This window comes from Eschrichtius robustus, chromosome 16 (genome assembly GCF_028021215.1).
Source record: "Eschrichtius robustus isolate mEscRob2 chromosome 16, mEscRob2.pri, whole genome shotgun sequence".
Lineage (NCBI taxonomy): Eukaryota > Metazoa > Chordata > Mammalia > Artiodactyla > Eschrichtiidae > Eschrichtius > Eschrichtius robustus.
The window spans coordinates 69,705,411-69,732,637 of record NC_090839.1 but is presented as its reverse complement, the minus strand read 5'-3'; the positions used below and the strand labels follow the sequence as shown (position 1 = coordinate 69,732,637).

The 27,227-nt window shown below is 42.1% G+C and overlaps 1 protein-coding gene and 1 pseudogene across 3 annotated transcripts in view; one reads left to right on the top strand and one right to left on the bottom strand.

Annotated features, from left to right (window-relative positions):
- Nucleotides 1–27,227, bottom strand: part of VPS35L (VPS35 endosomal protein sorting factor like) — a 119,027-nt gene that overhangs the window by 53,729 nt on the left and 38,071 nt on the right. For all 3 annotated transcript variants that reach the window (XM_068525177.1, XM_068525176.1, XM_068525178.1), the window contains exons 10-19: nt 24,677–24,773; nt 23,932–23,979; nt 22,518–22,611; nt 18,822–18,899; nt 18,212–18,334; nt 9,336–9,382; nt 8,414–8,525; nt 7,767–7,883; nt 5,295–5,348; nt 1,688–1,768 (exon numbers count right to left, since the gene is read on the bottom strand). In XM_068525177.1, coding sequence (XP_068381278.1) covers nt 1,688–1,768; nt 5,295–5,348; nt 7,767–7,883; nt 8,414–8,525; nt 9,336–9,382; nt 18,212–18,334; nt 18,822–18,899; nt 22,518–22,611; nt 23,932–23,979; nt 24,677–24,773 — 851 coding nt within the window. The remainder of the gene's footprint in view (nt 1–1,687; nt 1,769–5,294; nt 5,349–7,766; nt 7,884–8,413; nt 8,526–9,335; nt 9,383–18,211; nt 18,335–18,821; nt 18,900–22,517; nt 22,612–23,931; nt 23,980–24,676; nt 24,774–27,227) is intronic.
- LOC137749785 (ubiquitin-ribosomal protein eS31 fusion protein-like) lies at nt 25,158–25,665 on the top strand (annotated as a pseudogene).

Here is a 27,227-nt window from a genome sequence, read left to right as displayed (position 1 = left end):
GGCCCTGCCCACCAGAAAGACAAGATCCAGCTTCATCTACCAGAACACAGGCACTAGTCCCCTCCACCAGGAAGCCTACACAATCCACTGAACCAACCTTACCCACTGGGGGCAGACACCAAAAACAACAGGAACTACGAACCTGCAGCCTGCGAAAAGGAGAACCCAAACACAGTAAGTTAAGCAAAATGAGAAGACAGAGAAATATGTAGCAGATGTAGGAGCAACATAAAAACCCACCAGACCAAACAAATGAAGAGGAAATAGTCTACCTGAAAAAGAATTCAAAGCAATGATAGTAAAGATGATCCAAAATCTTGGAAACAGAATGGAGAAAATACAAGAAAGGTTTAACAAGGACCTAGAAGAACTAAAGAGCAAACAAACAATGATGAACAACACAATAAATGAAATTAAAAATTCTCTAGAGGGCTTCCGTGGTGGCGCAGTGGTTGAGAATCTGCCTGCCAATGCAGGGGACACGGGTTCGAGCCCTGGTCCGGGAAGATCCCACATGCCGTGGAGCAACTAGGCCCGTGCGCCACAACTACTGAGCCTGTGCTCTAGAGCCTGCGAGCCACAACTACTGGAGCCCACGTGCCACAACTACTGAAGCCCGCGCACCTAGAGCCCGTGTTCCGCAACAAGAGAAGCCACCGCAATGAGAAGCCCGCGCACCGCAACAAAGAGTAGCCCCCGCTCGCCACAACTAGAGAAAGCCCACGCGCAGCAACGAAGACCCAACACAGCCAAAACTAACTAACTAAATAAATAAATAAATTTATTAGAAAAAAAAGAATATGTAACTAATTTTCTTATACTAAGTGAGCCCAGAAATCACTTGATCCTAGGCAATAAATGCCAGAACATCACGTTATTAAATAAAAAATAAAATCTTAATTAGGTCTGAAGTTACTTTATAGTAAGTGATCCTGAGCTGGATTCTGTACTAGAGGGGAAAAAAATCTGCTATGAAGGACATTGAGTCCACTGACAAAACTGGAATATGGACTGTGGAGTAGGTAAAAGTAATATATTAACATTAAATTCCCTGATGTTGCTAACTAAACTGTGGTTATAAAGGAGAATGTCCTTGTTCTTAGGAAATACTCACTGAACTCTTCAGAGGCAAAAGTGGCATGATGTATGCAATTTATCCTCAACTGTTTTTTAAAAAATTTACATACGTATGTATGAATATATATGTCTGTGTGTGTGTGTGTGTGTGTGTGTGTATGTACACTCATAATGATAATGATAAAGTAAACGTGGAATCTCTTAACAGCTGGTGAATCTGGGTAAAAAATAATGGGAGTTCTCTGAGCTATTCTTTTAATTTTCCAATAAAGTTTGAATTTATTTCCAAATAAAAAGTTAGCTTAACTGAAAAACATAGGCATCTTACTTACTGGTGCCAAGCAACTGTACAGGGCTTTCTACATCACACCTCACTGAATCCTCACAACCATTCTGAGGAGGACTATTATTATCCCCATTTTACAGGTGAGAAAACTGAGGCACAACAAGACTAAGTAACTGATTAAAGGGCACATGGCTAAGACATGGCAAAGCTAGGATTCAAACCCAGGATTATCTGACTTTACAGCCTGACCCATGCAACATACCTATTTAATTCAACAGAATAAAATTCCTAACGGTGTGGAAATGAGAAATGAAAATCTGTCACCTGAGGGTAGGAGTCTTCAAATGCACGATCTGGAGTCATGTGCTTGATGACATCGGCCAAAACAGTATTCACCTCTCGTTTCTAAGTGGGGAAAAAAAGTCAAACCTGTATTAGACACTGAATGGTAGTCATTGACCTTTATTCTGGTAGAAAGAACTAACATTTTCAGAATATAGCACACACCGTCCAGGAAGTAGTTTCAACTACTCTGCTGAAAATAATGTAAGGGGGGAAATCCCAACCATACCACAGCCCTAAAGATGGCTATGTCTGCACCAAGTCAGGACTAAAACACGGTTCTCAAAGGTTCCTGTCCCAGCTTTCTCTGAGTGCTGGTGAAATTCAATGTGCCACTTTCTGCCTGCCAGTCCCAGGCCCCTCCCCAGGAGCTGCAGAGAGCAGCGAAGCACCGTGGGAAGAGCACAGACTGAACCCTTACAAGCTGGGTGACCCAATGCCCACTTCACTTTTGTCAGCTGTATCAGGGGTCAGCCAACCAGCCCAGCACCTATTTTCATAACAGTCCAGGCGCCAAGAATGATTTTTACTTTCAAACCAAAAGAATAATAATACTCGGTGACAACGAAAATTATATGAGATTCAAATTTCAGCATGCATAAATAAGGTTTACTAGAACACAGCCATGCTCAGTCCTGTATGGTCTACGGCTGCTTTCATGATACAGTGGCAGAGTTGGGCACTTGTAACAGAGATCATATGGTCCACAAAGCCTCAAATACAGAAAAAACTGGACTTCTACAGAAAAAGTGTGCTGACCCCTGGTCTATATAACTGGACTAGTGAAACTTCCTGGCAAGGTCACTATGAAGCTGTGCAGCTTACAGGTAAAGTGCCTGGCACATAGCACGCTATCTAAATAGTTGCCATTATGTACTCTCTCATTTAATGCTCATTAAACTCCCCAGCACGCAGACTTCCCTGGTGGTCCAGTGGTTAAGACTCCACGCTACCAATGCAGAGGGCCTGGGTTCAATCCCTGGTCAGGGAACTAGATCCCGTATGCCACAACTAAGAGCCCGCGTGCCGCAACGAAGATCCCTCATGCCGCAACTAAGACCGGGCGCATCCAAATAAATAAATACATACATACATACATAAATAATTAAATATTTTTTAAAAATTCCCCATCATAAATAAATAAATATTAAAAAAAAAAAAAACTCCCCATCATGGGCATCATTATCCTCCCCATGAGAAGTTAAGTGGCTAAGCGGCTTAGCCAGGGTCACAAAGCTAAAAAAATCTGACAATGGCACTAAAAGGAACCAAAGCTTCTTGGAGAAAGAGCTGATTCCAAATCTAAGATAAGAAAAATACAAGGGAGGCTGGAGCATCTTATAATAGAAAGCAAGGAAGGCATCAAAGACTACAAAGAATGTGTCAGGACTCAGAAGCCAACCTGAAAAAGCAACCACTGGACAAAAATGGGACAATTGAGCATCAGTAAGAATAATACAATTGCAATGATTGATACATATCAAATATGTTTCAATTAGTGAGTTCCTACAGATACCAACAGCAACTACTACTCACTGGTCACCTTGGGGATGCTGGCGAATTGACTCTCTACTCTAAAAACCAGTAAGTAACAGGGACAAAAATGAGCATCTTGCCTTTTCTGTACAAACTGTACCTCAGGGTAACCAAATACGTGGAGCGAAGAGGTTCTCTTCAGGCAAGTATTCTAGCTAACAAATAAAGGAGAAATGATAACTCCGAATGTCACCATTTTGCAACCCGTGATAAACCATGAGATGAATGCGCTTCAGTGGCCACTCACGTCACGGAGAGACAACCAGATACCATGAGCCTCCCAGGAGAAGCACCATACCAGCACCCAGGGTGCCAAAAAGTCAGATCTGAAGCTGATGAAGTCTCCTGTCTCCAGAACTAACTGCCAATTTATAGGAAATACTGGAGGCAGAAGAGCATGTCTAATCACCACCACAGGCATACATCTGGCCAATCGAGACTGGGAAACTCTACAGGACAAAGGACCCAATTTCTTCAACAAATAAATAATAGAAAAAAAAAAAGGGGAAAGGAACAGGGAGGGAGGGAGAGAAAGAGAGGGGAAGAGAGAGGGAACTTACAGATTAAAAGAACTCTAAAGTTTTTACAACGTATAGACCCTATTTTAATCCTGATTGAACAAATAAACTGTAAAAAACTTATGAGACAATTGGGGAAATCTGAAAATTTATCAAATTTAATGGTATTAAAACATTATTAATTTTATTAGTTACAATAATGTATTGAGATTTTGTTTCAGAAAAGTGAATTCTATTTTAGAGATATGTGCAGAGATACTGACAGCTGAAACACGGTGATTGAGCTGTGCCTCAAAATAATCCAAGGGTGGGGAGAAAAGGTAAGGACACGAAACAAGACCTGTCATAAGTTGATCATTTCTGGGTGATAAGTACAAGGGAGATCATATGTTTGAAGTTTCCATAATAAAACAAAAATTGGACAAAAGAAAGAAAATTAACAGACCAACATTTACATAATGCTCAAAACGAGGCAAAACCCATTTCTGGAGTTAGAGACCAGATGGTGCCTACCTTCAACTTCCAAGGCTGTGACTGGGAGGAGAGTATGGGGGGCTTCAGGGTGGGGTGGGGAGTTATTTCCTATTTCTTGATCTGGACCATGATTACATGGGTGTATTTTGTGAAGATTCATTATACAGCAAACTTACGATACATATGCTTTTCTTCATGTAGGCTAAACTTCGATTTTTTTTAAGTTGATTAAAATAAACACCTGGCAACAGGATTTGAAACCACTTCTACCTGCTTCTAAAGTCTCTGCTCAAAAAAAAAAAAGTCTCTGCTCATTGACAAGACCAGTATTTCCCAAACTGGGGCTCTAGTTTGGGCCTAGGAAAAGAAGTATCTTTGGGGCTTCCCTGGTGGCGCAGTGGTTGAGAGTCTGCCTGCCACTGCAGGGGACACGGGTTCGAGCCCTGGTCTGGGAAGATCCCACATGCCACGGAGCAGCTGGGCCCGTGAGCCGCAATTGCTGAGCCTGCGCGTCTGGAGCCTGTGCTCCGCAACAAGAGAGGCCGCGATAGTGAGAGGCCCGCGCACCTCGATGAAGAGTGGCCCCCGCTTGCCACAACTAGAGAAAGCCCTCGCACAGAAATGAAGACCTAACACAGCCATAAATAAATTAATTAATTAACTTTAAAAACATTAAAAAAAAAAGAAGTCTCTTTGTTTGCTTAGAAAAAAATTAAATTACATGCAAATCAAATATGTTTGGAAAACGCTGCTGACTAGACTCCCATGGAAAGTCCCAATATACTTTAACAATAAGGATCTATGGTGTATTATGGTGAAAAAACCTGCTTAACTTTGTATAATGCAGCATTTCCCAAACCTACACGTGAGTGTGGAACACTTTTGTTATAGGTCACGTATTAATGCTCCATCACACTATACCATAAAGGATGCAATTTTCATAAATTAAGAATAATTACCATCATAAACTACCTAAATGTCTAAGCTAGACTTATTCACAATTACGAACATGAAAAAAGTATACAGTAATTCTTTCAAAAACAATACCACAGCACACATACCGTGAAATGTTTGCAGGTGTACTCTACCCACACTTCGGCACAATTAATGTAGTCCTACAAAGAAAAAGTAAAAATGTCTTTACAATAAGAATGCCACGATTGACCTTATGGCAAAAGCTCATCGTGTACGAACCCCTTCAAGGGCTTTGAAAACTAAGAGTTGGTAAGTGATGGGGATTTCAAGAGTGGTTCATGTACAGAAAACTCTGGCCCACTGATAGATTTTACCCTGAGAGGTGATGTGAGAAAACATAAGTTGCCTGAAACTAATTAGACTGTCATTCCAGAATTGCTACTTGGGCCAAGACAGAAATCTGGGAAGCTCTGCCATGCCTGGAGAATGGGAAAAACCAAAGGGCAGTGGAGATAACAGTGGGGAGACCTCATCACACCTCAGTGGAGACAATGACCACAGATCTGGCTGAAAATTCAAGTAGTGATTACGATGTGACTTTTGAATGTTCTGAGAAAAAACGGGCCTCCTGCCTTTAAAAACAAACCGTTTGTCCTAGAGAGGGGTGATGTATATAAGTTGTAAAAAGGTTAAGAAAGCACAAAGGTTTTAGGTAAGAAAGGATGTGTTAGATTCAAGTAGGAGAGACAATGAGATGGCTACGGAAATGGCAATGACCAACTTGGTAAGGCTGTCTGCCCCAGAAAATATGCACAGGGGAAAAAATTGTCAAGGAAAAACAGAGTCTGCAAGTATACCTTTTCTGTTCCAACACTTCAAGGAAAAGAAAGAAGAAATGAGGAGGGGAGAAAACGGTTATCTCATTCACACAAGAAAAGCCAGGGACATTCTAAAGTCCAACAGGAATGCTAAGGTGGACTTAACGAGGAGAGTGTGAAGTTAAAGACTGGAGAAAACTGTTATTACGAGCTTTTGATGCAAGGTTGCTTTGAAGCACTGAAGTACAGGCACCAGAGGCCCAGAGGTTTTTGACTTAAATATCCTAAAGAAGCTGTTTTCATTAGCCAATCAGAGTTAAGTTAAATAGAGAATTTCAACAGCTAGAGTTTAGTGAGAATTTTGCTGAACTTAAGATAGATATACGATTTTGTAAAAAAGTTTCTAATTTTTCTAAATTATACTGTTCTTAATACACTATCATAAATGTGGTGATTAGCAAGGGGTTTATAACTGGGCTCACTTTAATATTTCCTTCTCAACAAATGATCAAATCAAATGCCACATATTCACTTATTCTCTGTGTTATGGTCTGAATGTTTGTACCCCCCCAAAACGCATATGTTGAAATCCTAGCCCCTGATGTGATGGTATTAGGAGGTGAGGCCTTTGGCAGTGGTTTAGGTCATGAGGGTGGAGCCCCCCTGATTGGAATTAGTGCCCTTATAAAAGGGACCCTAGAGAGGTCTCTTTCCCTCTTTCTGTGATGTGAGGAGGAGAAGCTGGCAGTCTGCAACCTAGAAGAGGGTCCTCACCAGAACCCAAACATGCTGGCCACCTGATCTTGTACTTCCAGCCTCCAGAAATGTGAGAAATAAATTTCTATTGTACATAAGCCACATGATCTATCATATTCTGTTACAACAAACTAAATGAACAGGGACATGCTGCTAGTAGGAGAGCAACAGTGCAGGGTGTGGTGAAGTTTGGCCACAAAGACAGCCAATAGCATTTCCCTAGTGGCAGCCACATAAATTGCTGGCACGCTGCCTAAAAGGACAGTGAGGCATAAAACCCAAACCTACAACATGATGACCAGCACTACATGCATTACAGCAACTAACATCAGTTGGTCCATCTTCCCAAGACTTCCTGTGTCAGAAGTATTTGGGGAGAAAGAGGCTTCAGCTGTCCATTCAAGGGAAGGAAATTGGAATTCCCTTTTGCTAATCACTGGCTTGACTACTGATCTTCAATTTAGGAATATCTCAATAAACTGGTTTTTTCAAATCCAAATACAACATGACCCTTAAAAAACGCAGGGGTTAGGGGCACTGATCCTCCACGCAGTCAAAAATCCGCATATAACGTATAGTCAGCCCTCTGTATCCACGATTCCTCCGTATTTGCAATTCCACTTCTGTGGATTCAACCAACCACAGGTTGTATAGTATTTACTATTGAAAAAAAATTCCATGTATAAGTGGATCTGCGCAGCTCAAACCCATGCTGTTCAAAGGTCAACTGTGCTACAGACTGCTGTACTTCGAATGCTCTTTGCAAAGCTACAGGTCTTTTAAGGTTTCAAGTATTTATAATTTTACACTTTTGGTGCATCTTAACGCCTCAAGAATAAGACATGATAGGGATACAAAAATCAAAGAAATACATCTTTAAAGCTATAAGTTCTCCATTACAGATGAACAAATAATACAATTAAAAGTAGATTTCTTTAAAAAAAAATAAGGATGATTAGCTGAAAGAGAAATTTTTTAAAAGAAAGAGTATACTGCACAACTTGGACAAAAAGCAGTCAATACAAGGTCTAAATGGTCACCCACCTGTGGATTCTTCAATTTAGTGATAACTTTCCAAGCTTCATTGAGAATCTGAAGTCGATCACCCTCAGGAGGATCAGCCAAGGCCAAGTTTAACCCCAGTGAGCGAAAAAGAAGATGCTAAGAAATACAGCAAACCATTACGATCCTGGAGATGTATAATGAGAGTAACTTGAGGCAATAAAGGAAAAGGCTGTAATAGCTGGCCTGTCTTGAGGTTAATCTTCCAACGACCGTTTTCTGAAGTTCTACCACAGACCTGTGCAAGTTAGACTGAGAATCTCAAAACAGAGAGCTGGCTCTGTGTACTGGTCCAATCTGTGGGCCATAATATTCTCCTGGACAAAGCTTTTCATAAATAATGAGTGAAGATATAGTTTTAAGGATGTAAGACCAAAGTTCTTCCTAAATATTTCATAGTGAGCTAATTTGACAGATTTAGGACTCAAGGAGGCCTGACTCGCGGCAATTACACGTGTCTCACAACCCCAGTCGCTAACTCATTCTCCATCGTACTCTTCAGAAACAGAGCCTTCGCTTGTTTTCCTGTTGGCTGGAGCTGCCCCTGACTCTGAACTCTCTCTCCCTGGGGAGCTACTGGGCAAACACTGCCTATTTGTTCTCCGCTAAGCATTAAGTCAAGAGCCTACCTTGGGGAAACCAGACTCATCGCACTCTTTAATCATGCCAATGAAATCCATGGACCTTGTGGCGATGAACTCGGCCCGGAAAGCTGACATTACGGAATTCAACAGCAAGGCACTGAAAGACACACATGCCCCACGTCAGCAGAGCTTCCCCTTAATGAAAGTCGCTTTCATTTTAGGACGTATGTTGTTGGGAAAGATGACTGACAGCCCTTTAATGGTAAGGGTGGAAAAATAAGACGACTGGAGTAAAAAGGCAACCTCTAGAGACTAACTCGGTGTTTTATGCATATTCAGAACTTAATATTCAACTGACTGGAAGAATGGATGGATGGGTGGATGGATGAGTGAATGGGTAGATGGATCAATGGATGGACAGGTAAATAAGAAAGTAATCAAATCCATTTAAACAGAAGAAAACTGAGCCTTCAGTGCACAAATAAAACTGAATATTAAGTAAGAATATTGATTTAAGCTGCAAATATATATCCACATCTCTTATGAAAAGCACTGTTCTAGGACCTAGGGACACAGTGGTGAACAAAACCCACGCCAGGCTGCTCACACATCTGCCACCAAAAGGAGAGCAGAGGAAAAACCTCTTATGCCTGGTAGACAGGAATTCGATTTTATCCTGACCTTATCACTTATCACAGCCCCACAGGGAAAGAACTATTATTATTATACCCATTTTACAGATGAGGAGACGGAGGCACAGAGGGGTCAAAGTAAGTGACCCAAGGTCAGAAAGCTAAGAAAGAGTGGAGCCAAGATCTGAAGCCAGGCAACTGGACTCCAGCATTCCTGACCTCCATGCTATCCTGCTTCTCTGTTGGCCCTCTTGCCCATGCAAGCATGCCAACCTCAAAAAAAAGCAACCAACTCCATTTTCAAACACAGGCTTTATGAATTTCAAAATACTTACTTGTTTCCTAGTTTCTTACATCTCTCCATCATTTCGGTTAGCAGAGCCTAATTAAAAAAATAATAAAAACCATCAAGGTGGAGGATCTAAAGCAACACTTCTCATGAACAGATTTCCAAAGCAATACTCTAAAATAAATACAGCCACATGCCCATTTCTATCTCAGGGCCTGGCAGGGATGGGGAGGATGGAGGAGAAAACAAGCTCACTCTTGTGGCATTTAGTATAATGGATAAGAGCTGGGGCCCTGGTCTCAGGCACACTTGGGTTCAAATCCAGTCTCACCAACTACTTTTCCTCATCCTTAGGTAGATGATACTGGTGGTACCCATCCCACCTACAGATTACTGCAGGATGATGAGAGTGGTACCTCCTATGCTCTAGGGCACCAAGAATGAAAATTGCTTTACTCCTCACCTCCTCTAGACCCCCCTTGTTCCTCCCCATTTCACGAGGTGTCTATGAAATTCTCAGTAAAACAAATAACAAACACTGGGCCAGTACTTGGTGCTGGCCAGTCACGGTGAGAAGCACATGGCACTCATGATGTCACTTCTCACAACCACCATGAGGCAGGCTCTCTATTCTCCCATTTCACAGATGAGAAACCAAGCCACTGAACAGTGATGTGCTTGGGCCAAGGTGACACGGCTAGTTACGGCGGGCTGGATGTGACCTGGGCAGTCAGGCATCAAGGGCCATGCTCTTCACTATACTTCCTCTCCATGCATTTTGAAGGACATTTTTTCCCCCAAAAGGAAGTAAATGTTTTACTCATTGGGATACTATTAATGGCTTTAGAGCTATCTTAAGACAATTACGTATCTTTAAAAGAGCTCCTATTTTTTTAAAAAATCAATGGAAGAAGTATCCAATAGGGCAGTGGTTTGGGGAAGGTTTTGAATGGCACAGGCAAGGTCAATCCCAAGACAAAAGAGCTGATAACAGCAGCATCCACACTGAGCACTCACCAGGCACACAGCACTGGGCACTGGGCTAAGCGCTTTACATACCTTTTCCCATGTACTCTTCACAATGGCCTTTGAGGCCCATGTCAATTATCACCTCTTTACAGACGAGGAAGCCAAAACTCAGCTAGGTTAAGCCACTTCCTACTAAGTGGTAGAAATGAGATTTGTACCTAAGTTTGGTCTGGAAGGCAAAAGATAAAATGAGTCTTCTTCAGTGAAATTCTACCCTTTCCAGCTGTGTCCCTCTGTATCCTGGGTGTTGCCTGAATAATTAAGGTGATTGTTGCTTGTGGAGATACTGTCAGTACCCTTAACCCCAGAACCCTGAGTTTATTCAGATTTCTGTCTCTGCCAACAAAAATCAGGTTGGGTCCTGTTATGGAGTGAATTATGTCCTGTCCAAATTCATACGCTGAAGCTCTAACACCCAGTGTGACTGTGTTTGAAGATGGCGCTTTTAAGGAGTTAATTAATGTTAAGTGAGGTCATAAGAGTGCGGCCCTAATCCAACAGGACTGGTGTCCTTATAAGAAGAGGAAGAGAGACTAAGGACACACATGCACCGATGAGAAGACCAGGAGAGGACACAGTGAGAAGACAGTAGACTGCAAGCCAAGGAGAAAGGCCTCACCAGACACCAACCTTGCAGGCACCTTGATCTTGAACTTTCCAGCCTCCAAAACTTTGAGAAAATAAATTTCTGCTGTTTAAGCTACCCAGTCTATTATGGAAGCCTGCTAAGGTCTGAATAGCCACCTAATTCCCAAGTTGATGGTGTTAGAAGGTGGAGTCTTTTGGAGGTGATTAGGTCTTAAGGGTGGAGCCCTTATGAATGGAATTAGTACTCTTATAAAAGTGGCCCAAGAAAGCTCCCTTGTCCCTTCTGCCATGTGAGGACACAGCATGAAGACAGCTGTCAATGAACAAGGAAGTAGGCCCACACCAGACACTGTTATCTGCCAGCATCTTGATCCTGGACTTCCCAGCCTCCAGAACCATTAGAAATAAATTTCTTTTGTTTATAAGCCACCCAGTTTGTGGTGTTTTCTTAGAGCAGCCCAAACATACTAAGCAAAGTAATACAGGCCCAAGCCAATCACGGTGGTCCCATTCCCCTTGCCAGTGGTGAGTTTAGACAGGGCACATGACCCATTTCTTGCTACTTAGATGGGGGCTTAGAGGAAAAGTTTCCTTTTTTTTTTTTTTTGGGCCACACTGCACGGCCCGTGGGATCCTAGTTCCTCGAGCAGGGATCGAACCCAGGCCCTCAGCAGTGAAAGCGCCGAGTCCCAACCACTGGACCGCCAGGGAATTCCCGAAGTTGTTCTTAAAGAGGAACCGAAGACTCCCCATCTTTCCGCCTTCGGATGCTGCCATGTCTGGACATGATGTGTGGAATGGCTACAGCCACTTGGCTGCTATCTGGGGATGGCAGAGCAGAGAGAAGAACAGAACCTGCCTGGCCCAGAGCCTTCACCTGTTATTCAACAGAACACACTGAATTATTTTTGAAGGGCCAGTTAGGTGTTTGCAGCCAGCATCCCAATTGATGATAAAATTGACAGTGTCACAAATGGCTTCCCTAACCCATTCATGGGGATTTAATATTTGAAAAGTCATTCATGAAGACCAATATCAAAGTGGTTTCTGGGAAGACTGGGAAAGAGATATTCTTATAATGATCACATTGATACTCCTTAACATGCATGAATAATCACTCACTCAACACCTGCCTGTGAAGCAACTTTAATGTACTAGCCACTATTTTAGGCACTGGGAATAGCAGTGAGGAAATCAGACAGAAATCCATGACCTTGGATGCTTATTCTCTCTTTCATACACACACATGCAAGTGCACATGTGCACACACATGCACAAATGAATGAGCTATCTTGGCCCACCACTTCTGAAAAGACGAAATAGTGCAAATGCTAACATACGGACAAAGTGTTCTGGCCATTAAGACAAGACAAATGCTTTAAAAGTTCTCTTTTCACAAGAGATGAATGCATTAAAAATGCATCCGATAATATAACTTAAAAAAAAAAAGGGCTCATTGGCATTACCCTTAAGTGTCCAGGAGGCAAATGCTATATAGATCCCAAGAAGGTCTGTTAGAGGTTATTAATTTTTTTTTCTGAGAAGTGACAGGATTGATTATCTTTGGCAAGAACAAGATGAACAACAGTTCAAAGCAGACTGAGATTGAAAAAAGCCTACTGGCTGAGATAAACCATTAAAAAACTTGCAGCTACGAATATATGTTCACAGACACATCAGAACTTCGAAGATTCACTAGGCCCCTACATTTCGTTTGTTTATATATTTGTTTTTCATAAAAATTATAAAAATAAGAAATGCTTATGGACAGAAGTTCAAATAATATTGTCATGTATCAAGTAAATTATGAGTGCCCTCCCTCCCAACTCCCACTTCCTAGGGATCACCAGTGTCAACATTTGGTGTTTATCCTTCTAGGCCTTTGTCTATGCCCTATGAATACGTAGCTTTTGTTGTAGAAGATTTGTTCTGTTTTACAAAAATGGATAGTCTTATACATACTGAGCTACAATTTGCCTTTTTTACTCAAGAATCTAGCATGGGCCTCCCCTCCTCCCATGTTAGTACATACAAATCTACCTCATTCTTTTTAATGCCTGAGGAATCCACATCATGTATGTAACTATTTTTCAAACTGCTCCAAATTGATGAAGTTTTTTAAATGTTTTATTTTTAACCAATTATAGCCTCATGAGAAATTGCAGAAATTGTATAGGTGCTGGGTACCATCACCCAGCTTCCCCAAGTGGTAACACCTTACATAACTATAGTGCATTGTCAAAATCAGGAAACTGACATTGGTATAATATAATTAGCTAGACTATTTCACCAGGTTTTTCATGCACCTTTTCTTTTGTGGGGGAAAGGGTATATCTTTGTGACATTTCATTAACATATTTGGATTTGTATAGCCACCATCACATTTAACTACTGGATTTTTAAGCTTATCTCCAGATTAGGGTTATCTACCCACTTCAAAAGTATAGGAAAAGAAAAAAGAAGTTGGGTCAATAACACATTTGTTTCCTAAACTGAGATTAACTCATATGCAGCCCAGAGTGCTCAGAAGATATGTACTTATACTTTTACTAAATAGCCTTCCAATCAGCATTTACAATTATTGCTCCATAAAAAAAGTGAACTAAATGATACACATATCACATTTTCCTTATTTTTCTAGATGAAGCAAACATGTAAAATAGCAGGCAAAATCATAAACTAATCTTAAAAGCTAACACCTTTCCTCCAATCCAGAGTTAATGTGGCTCAAGTCTCAAAGAAATAAAATATTTCAGTGTGAATAAAAAGAAATTTTATACCCCAGGTAGTAAAATGAGAAATTTTTAATTTTTCCTATTATTTATCTTTCTCTGGGGATTTTTCCCTAATTCAAAAGAATGAAAATAACACACCTGTATGCTTGAGAGGGATTTATCATTGACCAAGACTAGTCTTAGATTTGCAATACTAGCCTAATCATATATTAGAATGTTTAAAGGGCAACTTATAGTATGACCATCGGAGTAGCAGTCCCATGGGTCAATCTGTTCAAGTCCCACCTTAAAATGTAGCAGTTAACCGGAGATACCTAGAAAGAAAGAGTCTAAAGCAGTCAAGGGAACAAATCTGTTGGTTTCAGTCACTGCCAAAATGGCTACATGACTTCTTTCTAATTGTGTGACTGTAAGAAGTTTGTAAGCCTCAGGTACCTCATCTGTAAAATGGGGATAACAGCAACACCTAGCTTGGGGAAGCTCTGAGAGTGAATTAAGATAGCCCAAGTAAAGTAACTAATACAGGCAGACCTCAGAGATATTGCAGGTTCTGCTCCAGACCACTGCAATAAAGTGAATATTTCAAAAAAGCAAGTCACATGAATTTTTTGGTTTCTCAGTGCAAATAAAATTTATGTTTACACTATACTGTAGTCTGTCATATGTGCGATGGCATTATGTCTAAAAAAATGTACGTACCTTAATTTAAAAATATTTTATTGCTAAAAAATGCTAACCATCATCTGAGCCTTCAGTGAGTCGTACTTTTTTTTGCAATAGTAACATCAAAGATCACTGATCACAGGTCACCATAACAAATAATAATGAAAAAGTTTGAAATATTGCAAGAATTACCAAAATGTGACACAGAGACACAAAGTGAGCAAAATGCTCTTAGAAAAATGGCACCAATAGACTTGCTCGACGCAGGGTTGCCACAAACCTTCAATTTATGAAAATGCACTATTTGCGAAGTGCTCATAAAGCACAGCACAACAAAACGAGGGGTGCCTGTGGGGCGCATGGCAGAGGGAGCCTCAGAAAGAGGTGGTTAAGGGCTCGAAGACTAGCAGTATCTCTGACCCATCTCCCTGCTCCATTCTTCACAGCCAACCAACACTGCCTTCTCAACTCTTCCTGAAAGGTCACACAATTTTCCTAACAGTAGGTATTTGTTATAATGTTAAGTGAGGGAAAAGCATCATGAAATCATGCAGGAAATATTTCTCATCTACAAAACACAATTACAGAGCAAGAATGAAAGTGGAGAGAGCAATATTAAAAAGAAAATGCACCAAAACATTAACAGTGACCAGTTATTCATGACAGAATTTTAGGTGGCTCCTTTTCTCCTCTTAACCTTTCTGTCTTTTCCAAATTCTTTCCAATGAATATGTACTCTCCCATCCCTTCTGCCTCTTGTTTTTTCCATGGCTACCAAATAGTTCTCCTCTAATCCATCTCATATGCTTCTGCCAGTTTGATCTTCAAGCACCACTTTTTTCAAATTATCCCCCTGATCAAAAATCTTCAAGCGCTGCCTGGTCTCCACGACATGATGTTCAACAGCCTCTGCCTGAGCCACTCCCAGTCAGCCTCGTTCCTCACTCTTCTCCAGTAACGCTTGTCTCCTTATTATGCCTCTTACTTGTCCGTCTATACAGGTCCCGTCCCTCAACCCCTCCTTACTGCCCCTCTGCTCATCTCCTGGCCTTCAAGTCAGTCCAGGCCCCCATCTGCTGTTAAGGTCAAAGACAACCATGGTAACCACCCCCATCTGCCTGCTGCCTACCACGCACCAGCTCTTGGCCATGCGCTTGACGCGCACTATCAGTCATCTCGTAAGAGCCCTTCGAGGAAGGTTCTATTATTGGCACCATTTTACAGCTGGTAATACTGAAACACAAAGAGGTAAAGCAGCCCAAGGCAACACAGCCACAGTTTGAACCCAGGTCTGCCCGACTACGTGCCCCAGCTTCTACCACTTTCCTCTTCCCTCCTTTAACGGTGACAACCTGCATCACACAGCTTAGCAAGTGATCATGGGATTCCATACCAGACAAGATAAAAAGCTGCTGAAAATGATGAGAAGCTTATCAAGGGATTCGTTTTCATTGCCCCAAAGCAGGTTTTATGAAACGGTTGCTTTTTTCTCTGCAGAATGTGCCTAAAATTGGGGGCATGAATGTTTTTTACTTACTCTATAATTTTAATTGTATAAGGGGAAAAAATCCTGTCTTTAAATGACAACAAAAAAGCCTTTTTGAATAATCACTCCTTGATTTTTTGGGGGGAAGGGATTTGATATTTCAATTTCGATCTGAAATTTCGTATGTCAGATATTTGCAGCTGAAGGCATTTCTCCCTTCTCTCATCTAGATAGTTCTCCCTTCCTCTCTCTCACCTACCTGTCATGTGTATTGCCAGCTGCTGCAGACAAACTCCTATATTATGGAGGCGTGGCCTCTTACAGACACACACAGCTCCAACTCCCCGGTGGACACATCCCAGCCACTGTCAAAGAGCTTTTAGGTACCATATTGCCACACACATCTTCACCACCCTCCGCACTGACATTAATTCTTCCACATTTTGAAAATGACTTTTTTTATGAGACACTGCAAGTTCCTTATTTAAATGCCCCAAGAATCAGAGTTTATTATTATTCAGGTGACCTAATTTTTTTAATCACTTCTCCTAGTGCAATAATGATTTCCTAGAGTTTGACTCCCCAGGAAAGCTCTACTCCCAGCTTCTGCCATCCTTTGAGATTACTGGCACTTAAAAGGAAGAATGCCTTATGACATGTCCTTTTTGTTTTTAATCCAGTTTTGCTTCTCATTAAAGTAAGGAGAAAAAAATAAGTGTTCTCATTTTCAAATGATTCGGTCTTGCTCATAGGTTTCAGTCATTCAGCTGAACTGGTCAAGTTCATGATACCTCTTCCCAGGAGCCTGGGCCAGCGTGTGGTTGCTGAGACTACACTAAAGATCACAGGGAATGGCCGGCAGGTTTTCAAAGAATCTTCTGTTAAACTGGCTTGATTTAAAATCAATTTACTCAGTGGTAAAAAATTCACCTGAAATATGAGATGTCCCTATTTTTCTCCTCATGCTTTAGGATTTGGAAAAATTTTAAATATATGCAAGACATTATACTTGCTGAAAAGTTAAAAAACAGGGCAAGAAAAATAAGTTAAGACGATCCAAAATCTTGCCCTCCAGCGATATTTTGTCATATCTCTCTCCCAATTCTCTTGTGCGGATATGAAAATCACGTTTGCAATCCCAATGACACAACAAACATTCAAGCGCTGTGTGTGGGGCTCTCCACTAAGCACTGTAAATGGACTGTCTTGTTTGATCCCTGCAGTAGACTTGAAAACAGGAATTATTACTGCTCCCATTTCACAGATAAAGAAGAAAGCTGAGTGATTAGGGACAAGTGACTTGACCTCTGCTTTAGTCCGAAAGCTGTAAGCAACAGAGCTGAGATTCAGATTTAGGCACCCCGACTTCAGGGCCCACACTTGAACACCAGGCCACACTACCACTTAGGACACACACAGTAACAGGTGTAACTTCCTTTTTTCACTTGAGCACCCCTTACATCAGTGTGTACTCCATCGTGGGTCTCCATCATCTTAAATGGCCCCGTAACATTCCACTGAGTACACAGACCATAATTTAACCAATCCCCTTCTGATGGTTGTCTCCACTGTTTCACTAGCGTGAACGCAGCTACACATGTGTATGTGTGTGTGTTTATGCACTCATCAAGTTATTTCTACTGTATATTTTAAAAAGTGGATTGCTTAGTCAAAGTCGTATCTTTTTTTTCTTAACAGCTGTCAATATGTGTTTGCAGATACAGGGAAAAGACAGGTGGATTTGAATTTTGCTTTACTCCAAATATCCTTGTTTTGTAGCAAAGTCTCTTTCCCTCACAAAGAATAAATTCTCAACCATCAACGAGAAGACAACAGAAGCTTCATCTATCACAGTTATTACGACAGTCTGAACTGGTGTTCCACTGAAATTGCTTCTCAGTCTTAGGGAAGAAAAAGAGTATTTCTGCTATGATTCTGACTTCACTTTAATCCCTGACAATGCTTCAATTAGACAAAACAGAAAAGAAAAAAGAATTTACAAGAGCAATTACGTATCTGAGTTTCACTTTCCTTCCATAAAATGGAGAAAATATTATCTGCTTTACGACTTTATTAACTTATTATCAACCCAAAAGGAGTGCATGAAGGTTAGTGAAGAGGCGATGAAGCCTGCTGGCCCTGGAGTCAGACTCAATGGGTTTGCATCCAGTCACCGCCACTTTCTAGCTGTGTGACCTTATGTAGGTATTTGGCCTCTTTGGGCCCCCACATCCCCCTCCCAGAGTTGGTAAACAAGGCAAGGCAGGAAAAGTGCTGAGTGCAGAACCAGTCACAACAGTGAGCCGTTACGAAAGGGCCCTGATTATGTAACTGGGCACACAGGTGTAGGGGCTGTTACGACACAGAAGAGAGGAGCCCTCCTTGGTGGTGAGCTTCACACTGAAGCCACCTGGCAGTTACCTCGGGGGCATGGTAGGAAATGCACTGGAAGATCCAGTCCATGGCAGGCGAGTACAAGGGGAGGTAGGATGGAAGCTCCACTCCCTGGAGCACCAGCTGGTTCTGGACCGTATCGCCGTGAATCTACAGGAGACCAAATAAACACTCAAAAGAAGGGGAAGTCACATAATAAACGAAGAGCATGGAACTCACAGACTGCGCATTGCTGCAAGCATTTGGACGGCCCCGAGAGAACTAGCCTGGTTTCTCAGGGTTTTTTTAAACTAGAAAAAACACACAAAGTTTCCCATGTCACCAGGCCGAGCTGCTCTGGGAATGTGTGCTGTGCAGAGAAGTAACCTGATAAAAATGGAGCCACCAGATGCTAAGGAGAAAGGCTGATCAACGGGAGACGTTTCCTATTAACACATGCATGTTAATCCTCTCTGCTTGTTCAGTACAATCAGCACATTTTAATTGTGTGTAACAGACTCGAGTGTAATTTTATAGGGTTTACACATTCAAAGAACTTTAAGGCAATCTCGACTTGGAAAACCAACTGGGTTTTATGAATTTGTGATCATGTAGCTATTACATCAATTAGCTGCTCTGATTGAGAGTGTACTCTTACCTGTTTGAATGTGAGGAGGAAGTCAAAGAAGTTCTTATTTAGGCTTTCTTTGAGATGTGGAGCCACTTCCATGCCCACCTATAGCCAATCAAAATGAAATTACCTTGACCATGGAAAAACAGGTTGTAAATAACATATACAGTGTGATGTCATTTTTGTAAATTAAAAATATACATATAGATAGATATAGGCAGAGAGGTCCAGAAAGTTAACTTTTATTCTTTTTGCTTATCTGTTTTCTTATTCAATAAGCACATCTTGCTTTTATAAGAAAAACCACAGAAGCTATTTTTAATGAAAAAAGGGCAACATTTGCAGTAATCATCTTAGCAATTTCCCAAAGGTAATGAAAGTATGACTGAACAGATGACCAAGGGAACAAATCAATACAGCACTAAGGAGAAATGTACTCTCAAGATCGTGTATATGATATTCTCTTCCTCTCTAAAAAATGATAAACACACATGTGGCTGTACTTATTAAATGAAGCAAAAAGATTCTGGTATGTAAGAGAGTCAGCTGGGACTTCACTGTTGCATTGTTAAAATACATGGATTCATTCTTTGCTGGGCAGTCATGGAAGCAGACATAAATTTTGATGTATTTTAAGCAGTTTTTTATTAGACAAGCATGAAGCCCAACAATGCTGTAATCCATTGGTTCCTTTGTTCATCGTTTTAAAAAGATGGTAACATTTTCAGCTGAAAAAATTTGCTAATCATAGAGAAGGTGGCCAGAGCCCTAGGGTTGGATGGAAAACTGAAGGTCTCAGCTACGGCAGGGAGTGCAAGTACTTAAAACAAAACAAAGCATCATAATGTTCCTTAAACTGAGCTCCTCGAATACACCTCAATTCCACACTGTTGCTTTAGCACAAAAACAACTTTGCAAGGGGAGTTGCTTTCTGGGACCTGGTTCCTTCCAAGGGGGACAGATTTCTGCCACTCACCTCCCCCCTACCCAGAGGTCATGAAGATTCATGATAACGAGGATTTTTAGATGTCTGTAAAGAATTCCTTTGAGAATAATTATGCAAGATCCACTGGGGCGGTAAATTCCAAGGGCAGCTCTATGGCTGTTGGGGATGCTTCCAAGGACAGGCACAGAGATTAAAAAAAAAATACTAACAACAAATGTCAGATCCACTTCTACTGTGTTCTGATTCTATTGTCTTTCCTTCCACTAATCATTCTGTAGAAAAGGCAATAATTATCTGTTAGGCGACAGCAAAAAAAAAAAAGCCCAGTGGACAAGCGGTGGAGAGGAATTGAAGGGGCCATGACTTAGGAGGTAATCATACTTTCCTTTAATGAACAGCTTTGAGGTCCCCCCATGCCCTGCCTACTCACTGCCTTTGTGTTTTGTTTATCTCTTCCCATAAAGCGAACTGAGCAGCTTGGAAATCTGCTTGGGTCTAGAAGATTTCTACCTAGAGTAGCTAGGGTAGTTACTCAGGATTTCCATCTGCTGTTTCTGCCTGCCTAGCGTTCATTCCCTCTGTTTCTGGAATCAGTAAAGTGGATTTGCCTCTGGGGAATCAAACTTCCCTCTCAGACCAGGAGGTCTGTGGCAGAGCCGGACCCAGCCGACCCTGAGCTGCAGGGGTGGGCACGTGACCCAGGCTCAGTCAGTAGGCATATCCCATCCCATGGCCACAGTGACTGGTCTATCTATGGACAAGGGACCCAAGGTGGTGCAGTTGAGTTTCTGCCCTGAAACTCTGGCTGGAACCACTGAGGAAAAGGCACTCTTGCCACTGGAGTTCCTAAGTCAAGAGGATGGAAGCCTATCCACCGTATGGAAAAAGAAAGCCTCAGAGTGAAGTCACACAGAGGAGAGCAGAGCTGAGCAATGAGGGAGGAGACAATTCTTGACATGGTTTGGGGGCCCTGGGTCTGCATGCACTACCCCAGGCTCTTCAGACGCAAAGGCCAACAATTTCCCCCCTTTTGCTTCTATGAATTGGGGTTTTGCCACTTGCAATTGAAAGAATCCTTACTAATGCACACTGTCTCCTTCTTTTTATATCAAAAGATTTTCAGTAACTACCCAAGCAGGGGAATCAGTGCTCTGCCTGAATTGACACAAATGATTTTGGATACAGCGCATCTCACCACCAGCTTTCCTAGGGTGGGTCTGTAATCTCTCCTCATTGCCACTGAGTTTTAAAGTTGCATCTGTCATGCAAAGGCACGTTATATGCAACAAATACCATCTTCCACTAGGTTGTGTACCTTACTTCAAACTTTAAAACTGGAACAGGTTTGTAAGGAATGAGTATTTCCACCCACTTTCTGATTTCTGTTTAATAACTGTGTGTCATAAGACACACCGAGATTCTAGATCTCTATTATTCTACTATTACTGACGTCAAGGTGAGTTCAAAGAATGTGATGTGTCCTACAAGGGGAAAGGCAGCAGAGCACAAATACACAAGTGATAGTATCCTTACATCCCACCACAGGATCCAGCAGCATTTTGCAAACAATAGGCCCTCAGCAAACGCTGACACGGCTGGAGCGTTCAAGCTCCCGATATTCCAAAGCTGAAGCTCTAGGAAACATATCTGATATTCCTGTATGAAAAATCCACGCCAAGTTTCAAGCAGATGGCAATGCATAAATACTTTGGCCTCGGTTACTACGAGGGAGCAAGTGCCCTTAAATGGAAAGCTTTTTCTTTCTTCCTTTTTTTCTTTTCTCCCTTATCAGGGAGTGGACCTAGAAAAAGTATCCTTCCTAAGGATGTCTGCTACTCACTCTGAGGGCAATGACTTTGATTTCTTTGTGACACTGGAGACCACAGGGCTTCTGTCATTTGTTAGACGTCACATAAAAGAAGCAGATCAAAGGCTACGGTCCTCGCCTTCTGATTTCTTGGTATTGATGATCCCTAGCAGGGGAGAGGGAGGTCTCTAACTGCAGCTTTGTCCTCAAGGAAGTCTGGGGTTCATCAGGACCCTACAGAACGGGGCAATGACCCCTCTCTAAAGGTGAACAATGCCAATGGAACTAGCAAGGGGGACTCCCACGGAAAGCTGACAGAGGCAAAGGCCCCATGCGAGTTGAAGAAAAACGACTGTAAACTCTCCACAGGGTGCATTTTTCATAAATGAAAAACTTACTAGTTTTAAGTAGGAGCTTCACGGTGCTTTAAAGGAGACAAAGGCTGAGTGATTTACAATCCTCACCAGCACAGCAGCCCTCCAAGGCCAGGCGACACAGACCCTGATGCCCGCCGTCACCAGGAGCGCCTCTCCCTCCCAGACAGCCCTCACCAACTCGCCCTCCGATCCAACTCTTTAATACGGAGACCAAAAAACTAATAAAACAATCGAATTCAAAGACAAAGGGAAAGCATGTTTCGAGTCAATGAAAAGCAACCTATCAGCCGAAAGGCTGTGGGAGCCTCCTTCCCAGCGAGAAGGGAGAAACAATTAGTTCTGAAACTTAGTTCATTTGTAAGAAGATGACCTTAAACACCCCCTAATTAGAGTTACTGGTAAGTGGGTCTACTTCGAAATTAATTTTTAAAAGGAATCCTACAGCTCTGCTTTCTGTGAACAAGCTGTGCTCTAAAATTAGCAGCTCATAAAGTCCTTCTTCCAGTGACTGGTGAGGTGGCGGGGAGGGAGAAGCGTGAACATTAGAGGGGACAGGACACGGTCACAGGCGCGAGTGCCGGGACGCAGCTTACCCTGCACAGGTAAGCCCTGGCGTACACCGACACCAGAGGGTCCCCGATCCCTCGGACCATGCAAGTCAGCCGGGGCAGACACTCTGAAATCCCCCTGTTAGAGACAAAAAGACGGCAGCATTACACCCCGCGGGAGAACTCTCTGTTCTTTCATTTTTTTTTTAATAAAAATAAAGCTAGACTTCCTAAATGCAGGGGGGAAAATCAAGCTTCAGAACGAAACCAAGGTCAAAGTTTGAGTCTTCTAAGGCCATGTAACAAGAGTCTTTCTCTCTTGCCACGATTCATTCTTTGAATGGTTTCTTTTATCTCTACCATTCGCTCAGTGCTGGAGTCTAACCTTCACATTTTCCTGCTTGAGGTCACATTTATTTTACTAATTTAACGATTTTTGTCCCCCAGTTATTTTCCATTCACAGGTCCCTCCTTGACCTTCTTGATATTTTCGTCGTATCTATATTCCTTCGGTACTGATTTGCTGCCCTGTGCCCCGCCCCTTCCTAGCACCTGACACCTAGCACCTCAGGCTAACATCAGCATCGCCCTCAGTGTGAGCTGTGACTTATTTATTCCTCCTGCCACGTGGGGCTTCCATCTGCCTTGGGCATTATTCTCCCCCAACTGGTGAGGCAAAATAACTCTTTCTTCAGCACCATGTTATCCCCCCACACTCCCCCAGGCATCCCCAGATCCCAGTCAAACACATTTGGTACACATTCTAAGTCCAACCCAACTATTCCTCAGAGCGCCGTGAGTCAGCCCATGGCTTTGAGGAGTTGATTATCTAGACGGTATCCAACACCACTCAGTATTTCAGCAGCTCTGCAGAAAGCAGAGCTGGTTTCTCCCGGCTCTGCAAAACTACTCTCAGTACAATGTCCGAGGTGACCAAGAGTAGCAAAGGGCTTAGGGGCAAAGGCTTTTCCCTCTGACATCATCTTGGACAGCAGCAGCAAAGGCAATGAGTGAGGGCCCACAGGTGTCGCTTCCAGTGTGGTGTGTCCAGCTCACCGGACCCTCACAGACCCCATCTTAGGGCCTTGTTCACAGAGGAGACTGGAGGTCAGAGATGCTAAGTAACTTTCTCAAGACCACACAGCTAGTAATAGCAGAGCTAGGATTCAAATACAGTTGAGCTGAACTTCCATGAGTTAGTCAACCAACCTCTCCCAGCTTGAGTTTTCTTCTCTGTAAAATGGAAATTAAAAAGCTGTCTCTATTAAGTTTTCATTTGGATTAAACGAGAAAATGGATGGAAGGTGCTTAACACCAGATCTGCTACACACTAAGTACTCAAAGAATGACAGCTACTATTATATCGTCATTAGCATGTGTGTGCATGTGTGTGCACAGGTACATATGAGAGAGAAATTTTTTGGAAATGTATGGTCCCGGACTTTAAGAAGAGCCTTACGTTTTGGAGAGGAACTTGTTACACTTCAGGATGGATGCTTCCACATAGCTACAAAAACATTCTGTTAAGGAAGACATTTTCCAGATGGTCTGTTCCCTATGGGGAAAACTATTCATGCAGAGAACTAGGTGTGTCTTCAGGAGAGGGGGCCACAGTGACTCTCAACAATCCAGAGAATTAAATTAGTGAGTGGTTTGTGGTTTCTATATTTGGTTTTCAAGGTTTTATATTTATTTAAAATAAAATCTGGAAAATGTTGTACGCTGATTTATGGTTGCATGCTGAAATTTAAACTGGGTTTTGAGCATTTCCAATCGAGGCTTTATGGGGAAAAGGATGCAACTTAGAGAACTAAGATTCCATTTGTGTATAAGTTGAATTCTCTGTCCTTCAACACTGGTGTTTGTGCAGAGAAGCTTAACCCTGTTCCTTTCAAGTTCTTGAAACCAGAGAAAACACAAAAAGATGAAGCATTTTAATTGAGAAAATTAATGTGGGAATGTTCCTCAGGGAAACAAAAGCCTGGTACATGGCACTATAGTCAAAGTAAAAAAACAGAAAACTGGGGAGAGCCAGAGTCCAAGGACTTCGTGGACAATGTGGCTGGCCCTGTACTTCCAGGCCAGCAACCGTAACAGAACTGCATTTTCAACAGGAATTTCAGGGCAGCCCATTACATGGCTTCTATTAGCAGCGCAACTCTTGCAGCCTATCTCTAAAACCATCAGACAGAAAAAAAGGATACAATCTCGGAATGAGTTCCCTGATGGAAGCAATCTTGAAAAACCAATTTAAGCATGTTTCTTTGGCTGTGTCATTTACATTCTCTGGAGAGAAGTGATCTGTAAAACAAAAATAATATCTATCAGCCCCCTAATTCTTGGGATCTGTTATAGCTGCTGTGAGTCCTAGGACAAAAAAAAGTTACAGTGGAGCAGAAGAAGGGGTGGGGCACCCAGTCCTTCTATGTTTTTCCTTCCAAATATCATTATTATTAGGAAACAATTGGTGACAATGTTAGCTGACACACAAAGGCTTTCTAAGTGCCAGGCGCTGTTCAGAGTGCTTTATAGACATCAGCTCACCTAATCCCCACAAGAACCCTCCAAGTTATATACTTTTATTGTCCTCTTTCATAGACACAGAGGGCAAGGCACAGAGAAGTTTAGGGACTTGCCCAGGGCACACAGGAAACCGATGTAAGAGTTCCTTTTGGACCCGCCATCTGCGGTGGCACTGCCGCCAATATGCAGATTTTCGTGAAGACCCTGACGGGGAAGACCATCACTCTCGAGGTCGAACCCTCGGATACAACAGAAAATGTAAAGGCCAGGATAAGGAAGGAATTCCTCCTGACCAGCAAAGACTGATCTTTGCTGGCAAGCAACTGGAAGATGGACGTACTTTGTCTGACCAAAACACTCAAAAGGAGTCCAGTCTTCATCTTGTGTTGAGACTTCATGGTGGTGCTAAGAAAAGGAAGAAGAAGTCTTACACCACTCCCAGGAAGGACAAGCATAAGAGAAAGAAGGTTAAGCTGGCTGTCCTGAAATACTATAAGGTGGAGGAGAATGGCAAAAATCAGTCGCTTTCGTCGGGAGTGCCCTTCAGATGAATGTGGTGCTGGAGTTTTTATGGCCAGCCACTTTGACAGACATTATTGTGGCAAATGTTGTCTGACCTATTGTTTCAACAAACCAGAAGACAAGTAATTGTGTACTGGTTAATAAAAGACATGAATGGAAAAAAAAAAGAAAAAAACAGACGTAAGAGTTAGAATTCAACTCAGGCAGTCTGGCTCCGCAGCCTATCTTCTTAGCCACTGCCTCTAATTTAATCCAGAGGTTCGTGGTGTACCACCAGTAACTGTGGTGATACTGTTGAGAATCCCAGATGCTTGAGGAACCTGCAACTGTAATATTAAATGTGATCGATCAGTGTTTGTGCTCTAAATATCACATGGACCAGACTTGAAAGGTAGATCAAGACCCTGAGGCGAGAAACCAGCCAGAGTTAGGCTGCCAGCTCAATATGGCACTAAGACTTGAGTCACCTTGTGGCAAAACTGCCACTTTCCCCTATTATCTACTCTCTTCCTCTTTAATAGAACTCTCATTTTCTGCTGGGCATACGGCCATCCTTGCAGCTCAGTGTGGCCATGTGACCAAGTTCTGGTCCCAGGATATAAACAAAAGTGCAACGTCTGGGAATTAGCTGTAAGGGAAAGGGCTTGATCTTCATTCCTTCTTCCTTCCTGCCGGCTAGAATGCAGATACGATGGCTGTGACCTCCATAACCATCTTGAACCACAAGAGCAAGACAGAAGTCAGGATTGCTGGCACCACGGGCTGGCTGCCCAACTAGCCCTGATCTTCCTTATTGTGATTTTGAGTTTTCTGGCACTGACAACCAAGCCCAGTCATGACATACATCTTAGTAAGTAATGAAAAAGAGTACGGAAAAATGAAAACAAAAACAAACAACAAAAAACTCATCAACACCAAGAAGACCATTGTTGAACTCTCACATGAAAATTATTTCTTCTAAATGATTTCCACACAAATTGGACCCCGATCCCACCACTGGGTGTGCTTTACACTTTCAGGATTCAGTCAAAACAGGAGAAATTAATTACTATAAAACATAACAGATGAACATTAGCTTGTTGGTCTCATCTTGTTGTTCAGTGGGTCATTTTTCATCCCTGATTCTACTTTCTGCTACTTGGTGGCACACCACTAAGGTGATCAAAATGTCTATGGAATCAGCAAAAAGATAAAACTCTAGATATTTCACGAGCAGAGAACAGTCACTAATCACAACTGCAGATATTTTGGAATTGCAATTTCAAGTATTTGTCTATTTTTGGACGTTCTGGCATGCTTCGTTCATTCGAGAATTTTTCACTTGCCATTTTCAAAGGGAAGGGAAATTACCATTTTCCCTTTCCTGGACTGAACCCGTGCACTTAAAAGTAACTTTTTTTCAAGTTCCAAGAGATCCAGACAGGAAAAGATAAGGGTTATTCTTAAATTCGTTTGTCAATCTTGCCTTTTGGAAAAGGGAGAGGTGGGGTTAATTTCCCTTCATATGACCAAATCATGTGACTTGAGACCCAAAAGCAAAAATAAGTCTCTGAGGTCATCTAAGAAAAACTCTTGCTTTCCAGTTGAGGGAACAGAGTGCAGCAAAGGGTGGGATGAGAGGGATTCGGGCTGCCAGAGAGAGCTGGACATCACACCAAAGGCAAGTTGCCCTGCATGTACACATTGACTGGAAGCTATACAATAATCTGC